Consider the following 9,175-nt stretch of genomic DNA (forward strand, 5'->3'; position numbering starts at 1 on the left):
AGATGAGGGGAGAGGATTTTTTATAATCACAACACCACAAATGAGTATTAAGATAAGAAACATTGTGCACCATGGCAGTGCAGTATGGAGACAAGGAGCTGCCGCTCAAGGGGCAGCGCGTGGGCTGCGTGCCCAAGGCCCCGGGTCTGAGCCTCTGCGCTGCACGAAAGAATCAAGAGCTAAAACAAGAACAAAAGTGCAGCTTTTGAAGTGGTGTTATCAGATTAACAGATAATTTAGTAAACTACGTTTTAGAGCAGTCAAATTTTAATAAATATTTCTGCTTTTCATAATTTTTATTAAAATACAGGACCATTTGAACAAATTGTGAATAAGACAATGTATCATGACATAATTCTACAAATAAAATTAAAACATCAAAATGTGGAAAATAACACATATATTTGAAAACATGATGCAGAAAATAAAAAGAGTTAATGGTCTGTAAAATCCCGATGCATTCCTGGTGAAAGCACTTAGGTTCAGTGAATTGCCACATAATCTATGAGCCTGGGTATAGAAGCACATGTGAAATTTGGGGGGGCGTTATTTTCAATAGATTTGCCCGAGGAATTATGCAGTGTTGAACTTCCACAAAAGTTTTATTTCACTTAACATAAAACCGTCAAGTTCGGTCCATGTTATTACACGTAGTGGAAAATACTTTTTATTAAGACTGAATAGTTATGCTCTTTGAAAAAGTCAGACTCATGTTAAATATTTGTATCACGTATTCAAAAATGTGGTAAGGAAAGTCTTTTCATACACTGGCAGATGTAAAATTTACAAATCAGCATACACTTGCTGTTCTGAAGAAAGACCTTTTTTAAGAAAAATAAAAGACATGAAATGTACACTATACTTTTGTAATTTTTTAAATTACAATTTTTATTGTGTAAAAGTAGTTGCTTTTGAATTATTTTCAAATAACATTTTTAGATTCTTGCTAATTATAAATTGATAAGAAAGAGGTGGATTACTTGATTATTTGATTAGCAGCACAGGTCAATTAGCTCTTTAGGTGAAAGTCACCACTTAGAACCTTTTCTCAGGCAATGAGTAAATAAATGTCATTTGATTTTGAAAAGTTAAATATTATAAAATTATAGGATTTAAATTAACAAAATTTATTTTTATTTATTTATTTATTTTTTTAATTAATTTATTTTTTTTTGGTCCAGCTCAGCCCACCCCGAGGGCAGAGCTGGTGTAGAACGTAGTGCCGGGGACCAAATTGCAGTCCCCTGCCCCTGGCTAAGCTTACCTAAGTAGGCACTTTAGACTGCTGAGCTATCTCGCCAGCCCTAAATTAATAAAATTTATTTTTAATCTCCACAGGCAGCATAGAATAAGTGTTTACTTAGATAATTAAAATGTGTGATTCTAAAGTTTGATTAAGCCAGAGCTCCTGTCAGAAATGGGTATTCCATTGGCATCTAAATACTATAGGTGTATGAATTGAGCGAAACAATCCAACACAGTCCAGGAGTTCACAATAGTAGTGGGTTATCCACAGAAGTTGTTGACTTGAGCCTTTCACAGCTCAGCAAATTAATATGACTTTACTTTATATACCTCGTTTTTATACTTTTCTGCTGCATGGTTAAGACCAAGATAAAGCAAGACCCATACAACAAGAAATGTAACTTTTGTATCTGATATGTTCAGGCAACTACCCTCAGGATTTATACTGTAACCCTGTACCACAGTTTGCAGATCCTTTGTCAGAAGGACCACTTTGTATCTGTATATGCAGAATAGTTAGGGTAGATATACAGCTGCTTTCTCTTAACTCAGTGAGAAGAAAGATTTGTACTAACAGTGTTTGGACAGGATATTCTGTCTGAATCTTGTACTATGGATAACCGCTAAGATCACAATGTACAATGTATTAATAATTGAAACTGTCCTATTAATCAGTTTTGAAACTGTCTCATTGATATTTGTTTCTCAATAAAATTAAATAAAATAAAAAATCCAGAGCTCCTCTAGGAGCTGAAAGGAAGTAAAAAGGTTAAACAATAGCATCACTGTGGGACAGCATTCTGATGTTCACACTGTTCCCTGCCTTTGTACTTGGCTACCCACTGATAAGGCGGAGTGGCTTTCACACATGACCAACTCGTGTAAGTCCGTTGAGATGGTTCTAGTTCAAACACGATCTCATGCTCCCTTTGTCCTTAGCAGCCCATCTGCATAATGAGAACTTCCCAGTGTCACAGGGCCAGGGAGACTCAGCTTCCCTGGGGAATGTCAGAAGTTGTCCCTGAAAGAATAAAGACTGCTGCACAAAGACCTGCATCCCCACTCCACAGCTCACCAAAGGAGTGTCACATGGAAGGGCCCAAATGCCAATAATTAGGGACAGATTTCCTCTACAGTCAGGTAAGTGGACAAGTTCTTTCAGTTGTTTCCAATAGCTCATTTTCTAAGTTTCCCACTACATTTTCCAGAAGCCAAAAAAATTTCATGAACCTGTTTGTCTCCGACCCAGGTGGACTAAGCTGATGTTTACACCCAAAAGTTCAATAATCCTCCTAATTCTCTTCGAGCAAACATACATCACACGCGCTCCCTCAGACACAGGTGCCCTTCAGAGAAAGCATCTGCCATATGTTGGTAAAACTCAGAAGCTAAATCTTTCATGACAGAGCATATGTGTGAGAATTATGTTTCTCTCGGGAGAAAACATTAATGTTTTTAATGTGGGAATCAAGAAAAGGCAGAAGTACTACACAAAAACACTTTTTTTTTTCTAAATGTGAAAGCAAAGAGAGTGTGTGTATTCTGTTCCTTTCATTCTGAATATCAGGGAAGAACAATAAGCCACACTTTATGCATTTTTTAAGCAAAAGTCATCTCATATTAAAACTTTGAACATTTACATGTAAACATTCAGAACGATGTTTGCCATGACCAAACGTGGGACTAGTTTAATGTTCCTATCTTGTAAATGGGCAAATATTGGCCAAATCAACTAACCCTTTTATTTGTCACCCACAAGGATCAGCTGAGGTGCTGATGGGTTTGTTCAGTGTTGGTGCAGAAGGGTCCCAGCTCCACCCTACACCACCTTCAGGGTGGACTTTGGCTCCACCAACTGACAGCATATGGCAGAGAGAGAAAACTGTTTTGTGGCCAATTTTATGTGTAGGTGTACATGCGTATGTGCCTATGTGTGTATGTCATATATATATATTAGTGTCTGTGTACGAATGCCACAAGTACACATGTGTGTGTGTACTTGTGTGTTACACATATACATACATGTGTGCATATGTGTCTACTTTGGTTTTGGAGAGCATATTAGGTAGTATTAAGCTTGAATCAATAAAGATAAGAACATTAAAAGAACATATTTCCTGATACTTCACATCAAACTGGATTCTCTCTTTTTTTTTTTTTTTTTTTTCTTTTGGCACGTTTTTAGGGAAAAGTCTACAGGGTTTTCAGGGTCTCTTTACTAGATTGGACTTGTAGTGATCCACCTGTTTACAGCCTCCCAAGAGCTGAGATTAAAGGCTCGGGCCACCACACCCAGTCTCAATTGCCATCTCAGTGTGCCCCAGGTGCAGGGCCAGCACAGCAGGCCCAGGGATTGAACCCCTGGCCAAATGCTGAGCTATTTGGCTGGCCTTTAGATTCCTTCTTGGCAATGTGTTTGGAGAGGAAAGGAGTTATTATTTTTTATTTTGAAGGCTTCATTTTTTTTAATTTTTTAATTTGATATGGCAAGATCACTTGTCTTTAATTTTCTATAGTTAGATTTGTGTTTCTCAGCCTCAGATGTAGACAAGGGTGGAGAACTTCCAGTCACCACACCATGCAGATGTTACATGGGGAGTTCTAGACAGAGACAGGAGCTAGGTAATCCTGTCTATGAAGGGCAGGTGAAAGGGCACAGAGTAAGGACCTAAGGAGCCATTTGGAAGGTGATGACCCTAGGAGGAAGGCAGCACTGTGCACTTCCTTTGGACACAGAATTCAAATAAGGAGCAGCAGCTCCCAGTCAGTAGCTGCCATGCAGGAGCAATGAGCCACTGTCCACACCACTGCTAGCATTGCCGCTCATTCCAAGAACACGACTTATGGTACTGGAGCACAGATAAATAACTGGGTGATGTTGAGAGCATTTCTCATTATAAATGATGCAATTAAAACAAAATGTCTTAGAGATATTTGTGCTCTTTCTTCCTTGGAAATGCAATATTTGAAAATGAATTTTTTTATAGAAAAATTCTAATTGTGCCTGACCTACAGGTAGAAATATTTAATGGCTTACCTTGTTCTTTATTGAATATACTGGTTATATAATATATAATATCTATAATGAAATCTATCTAGAAACATAATGAATTGGTATAATGAGAATTTTTTTCCTTTCTTAATAGAAAATAAGGGAACAGAAAAACACAAAATTGGTGCTCTCTTCTTATTCATTCTATTACTATGATTATTTTCTAAATCTAAAATGTTAAATGTATTTACAAATATATAAGGATTATGTTTATTCTCTTTTGTGCTCAGTTAACTTTTTTAGTGATATTTAATTTTGAGCCTCAGAAAGCCATACAGAGGCTGGTTTCAAGTAGATGTGCTTATTTCTTTGGAATGTCACTGTGTCCAACAGTATTTCTCTCAAGCCAAAATATCCAATAGGTACAGGCCTTCCTCCCCATGTGTCTATATTCCTAACTTGTCTTTTTCTCTACAGCATAGAGATTCAAATAAATGGCTGAAAGGAATACCACCAAAGTGACAGAGTTTATCCTTCTGGGCTTTTCTGTCCATCGAGAAATTGAAATCATTCTCTTTGTGATCATTTCTGCAGTATATACTTTGACTTTGTTAGGAAATGTGGGGATGATTTCCTTAATCCAGTTGGATTCTCGGCTGCACACACCCATGTACTTTTTCCTCAGTAATCTGGCCTTTGTAGACCTTTGCTACTCCTCGTCAATAGCCCCCAAGTTCCTAAACACCCTTCTGACCACGCGCAGGTCTATATCTTTCTACGCATGTGCAACACAACTGGGCTTTTTCCTGAACTTCTTGATTTCAGAGATGTTCCTCCTGGCAGTCATGGCTTACGACCGCTATGTGGCCATCTGCAACCCTCTCCTCTACATGGTTCTGATGTCCCAAAAGGTGTGCACGCGGCTGGTATTGGGCCCCTACTTATACAGCTTTTCTGTTGCTTTGCTTCACACAATAGTTACTTTCCAGTTGATCTATTGTGACCCCAATATAATCAATCATTTCTACTGTGACGATGTCCCCTTGATGGCCCTTGCCTGCTCAGACACCAGCCTCAAAGAGATCCTGATATTCATCTTTGCTGGGTTCAACATGATCAGCTCATTGGCCACTGTGCTTGTGTCTTATTTGTACATTGTGGCTGCCATCTTGAGGATCCAGTCCACCGAAGGGAGGCGCAAAGCATTCTCCACCTGTGCCTCTCACTTGACCGCTGTAACCATATTCTATGGGACTCTGATCTTCATGTATCTGCAGCCCAAATCCAGCCATTCCCTTGACACAGACAAGATGGCCTCTGTGTTCTACACCATGGTCATCCCCATGCTGAACCCCATGATCTACAGTCTGAGGAATCAGGAGGTCAAGAGCGCCTTGAAGAAAGCCCTGGGAAAGTGTTCTGCCCTGCCTCTGAGACATTTTAAAAAAGGAATTTCCTAAGTTGGATCAATATTCCATGAAGATTGCAAAGTCTTAAACATCATTGTCTGGACTAAAAGCTTTTTTATCACCTTCCATATGAGTAAAGTCATTTTGCACAGGTGTTTGTTCTTCATCCAATCCATGAAGAAATGAACTCTTGGGTACAACTGAATTTTTTTTAATTACCACTATTTAATACAAGACCTTGATGCCATTGACCTGGAAGCCCCCCTAAACAATCCTAAATATTTAGCTGACGGTTTTCATTTTGCCCTCTTGATTAGTGTACTGGCAGAGGATAAACGACGCATCAAGGGAGGAAGTTCTAAGTACCTTCATTCATTCTATGTAAGTGTTTGTTTGGTCCTTAACATTAGCCTGAATGCTGTTATCATTTTCCATTCTACCTCTTGCAGTCAGGGCTTATGACCACTATGTGGCCCTCTGCAGCCCTCTTCTCTGCATGATAAATTTCATTCTAGGTAATTCTCTGAAATTACATGATGCTGCAGAGTATTTTATGTATTGCTTTGTGTCCAGTTGCTTTGACTGAGCAACTAGACAGCTCCATGGTTAGTAAAGCACAATTTCTGAGTGTGGCGGCGAGGATATATGGAAGGCATTAGAATTTGAGTCCCCTGAGTAAGCAAAGAAGATCAGCCTCACCGATATGGGCAGGTGTAATTCCACCTGTGTAGAGCAAATTAATGAAAGGAGAGTGATTCTTGCTTGCTTCTAAAGCTGCGATATCTCTCTCCTCCCCACAAGCATCAACTTCTGTTTTGGAGGACTCCAGACTATTCTGGGCCTACACTTCCATTTTTTTTCTTTCTAAGTCTTTTTTATATTAATTTTATTGAAAAACAAATAGCAATAACTAATTGGTTTTGAAACTGTCTCATTACACATCCACTGTTGAAGCCTTCAGCCTCAGAGTACAGGTTAGATCACTACCAACCCTGGTTTACAAGCCTTCAAGTTCACATTTAACTACATCAGCATTATCTCTGGTCTTGCTTTGCAAGTAGTAGATCATGGGAGTTCTCTGTCTCCATGATCACATGAGACAGTTCCATTTACCCATCCATACATCCATCCACCCACCTATCCATCTATCCATCTATCTATCCATCCATCCATCCATCCATCCACCCATCCATCCATCTATCTATCCAACTATCTTCAATTCATTCAAGTATTTTGTTCCTGACTCCTAACAAAGGAGTTATTATATCCCTTGACAAGATACCTTCTTAATCGTGTAGATCTGAAAGTCAAACACAGTTTTTAAAAGGACCAGAATTCTTTTGTTACCCTGCCACAAGTAAAAATGTGGAGCTATGTCTAAATTTCTTAATCAAAGAAGTGTTTCATGAAGGGTCTTTGGAATTTATAGTGTATGAGAAAGTCATAATGTTGTAGATTCAGAATAGAGTAGCATAAAATTAAATGTTAACCATGGATCCTAAGTTAAAGAATGAGCTCTTTGGGTAATTTTAAAGAAGCATAACAAAAGCTACCCAAATGCTAATAGACTTATTCTTTTGACTTAGACTACAATATATTAGATCAATCGTTTCATTTATCCATCCAAATGTTTGATATGTATCTTGTGCTTGGTGTTATGTGACATTTGGAGAACACAAGCCTATTTGTTTTTTGGTACCAGAAATCAAACTCAGTACCTTGCACTCGCCAGGCGGACACTTGTGCCCCTGAGCTATATCCTCAACCCCACACACCTATTTTTTGCCTAACTGTCCAGCCTGACAGCTAAATGGGGGAGACAGACATTAATCAAATATTCTAAAAAATATTTTCCTTCACAGTGATATATTAAGGCCCAGCAAGAATTAAATTGCCACACAAGGGATTTTGCTTCAGTTGCATGAAACATTAGCCCCACAGAAGCTCTTGGAACTTTATTCTTGTGTGCAGAGCTCCATGGTGCTGCAGGATGACAGAGTGGTGACGATGGCTCTGGCTGCTGTGTCTGGGTCCCATCAAGCACTCCTATGCTGGGCCCCAAAGGTGCATCTAAAGCCATCATTGCAGTAGCATGATGTATCAGCCCCACAGTAGCTTTTGGTGTCGTGTGAGTACCAGGAAATAATATCAGGCACTTGACGCTTGCACTTTGCTTGGGTCAAGCCAGAGTCAATTTGAAAATAAAATCCCCTAAACCTGAGGAGGGGAGGAGAAAGAGAGGGAGAGAGAGGAAGAGGGAAAGAGGGGGGGATTAATTGTGACTTATGAGCAGGGACAATTTGTCAAAACCCATCAGACCCTGGTGTAAATATCACCTTTACCTTAATTGTCCACAACTCATAGAAAGGCTTGGTTTGGCTTGGACCAAAGTTGCAGGTTTGTATCTGAGAGACTTTCTAGGCAGACTGCATATTTTCGGCAATATTTCACTTTTAGTTTGTAATGTAAGTCCTGCAGCCATCCTGAATGATGGAAGAAAAGTGAGGGAGTGCGTGAGCAAACAAAATTAATGAAATGTGGACTGCTGTCTTATTTGCAATGTTGTCCCCTGCCCTGTCTCCACAGGGATGGCATGTCCCATCCATGACACTGGTGGACCATCCTTCCCATGCAATGTACAATAGACTGGTTGCATGATGGGGTGAGACACTCAGATGCTGTCCCTGCGAATATGCCATTTAATGCTGGAGCTCTGGTCGTTTTCAGCTGGTGACTTCATTTTGGTTAAGTTAATCCCAGAGCTAAGACTTCTATCATAGACTACACTGTCCATGGAGAAAGAGAGAAGTGATCTAAAGAAAACAAAAAATAAAGAAACTCAGGTAAGAGAAACTCAGATAGGATGGCCAAGTAGCTCAGGGGATTAAAGCACTTGCAAGCAGGCACATGGGCCAGGGGTTTGATCCCTGGGCCTGCCATGCCAGCCCCACCCCTGGGGCACTCTGAGACAGCAATTGAGACTGGGCTTGGTGCCACACGCCTGTAATCCCAACTTTTGGGATGTTCTAAACAGGGAGATTACTATGAGTCTGATCTAGTAGTAAGACCCTGAACACCCTGTAGACCTTTTCCTAAAATACGAAGAAAAAAAAAAGAAAGAAAGAAAAGAAAGAAATAAACTCAGGTGGCCTCAGACACACTCCGAGAAGAGTTACGTGTTTTCTCAGTCTTCCAAGACCCAGACACCACTTTGTTGTAAAGCTTGACTATAGCCTATGCTCACAATTTTCATAAAATATTCTCGAAATATTTTAAATTGTTTTAAGAAGAAGAAAAGTAGACCTTTAGGTATTGTTACAGCTTCCTTGTAGAGCATTTGCCCAGCATGCAAAAGCAGTGGGTTCAATTCCTAGCACTGTAAACAAACAGGCAAACTATTGGACAGCCAGGCAAAGAAACTTACCCAGTCATCTTTATAAATGAGCAACTATGATTTCTGTGATTAAAAAAAACCAAGCACCTTCCATATGAAACAACTTAGATGAGTGAATAAATTTTAATTCAAGCC

At 39.5% G+C, this 9,175-nt stretch overlaps 1 protein-coding gene across 1 annotated transcript; it reads left to right on the forward strand.

Annotated features, from left to right (window-relative positions):
- Positions 1-4,731: 4,731 nt before the first annotated feature.
- Positions 4,732-5,697, forward strand: LOC101588584 (olfactory receptor 1038-like). The gene has a single exon (XM_004645754.1). The coding sequence runs from the start codon at positions 4,732-4,734 to the stop codon at positions 5,695-5,697; it is 966 nt and encodes a 321-aa protein (XP_004645811.1).
- The last annotated feature ends 3,478 nt before the right edge of the window (positions 5,698-9,175 follow it).

This window comes from Octodon degus, unplaced genomic scaffold (genome assembly GCF_000260255.1).
Source record: "Octodon degus isolate 3935 unplaced genomic scaffold, OctDeg1.0 scaffold00239, whole genome shotgun sequence".
Lineage (NCBI taxonomy): Eukaryota > Metazoa > Chordata > Mammalia > Rodentia > Octodontidae > Octodon > Octodon degus.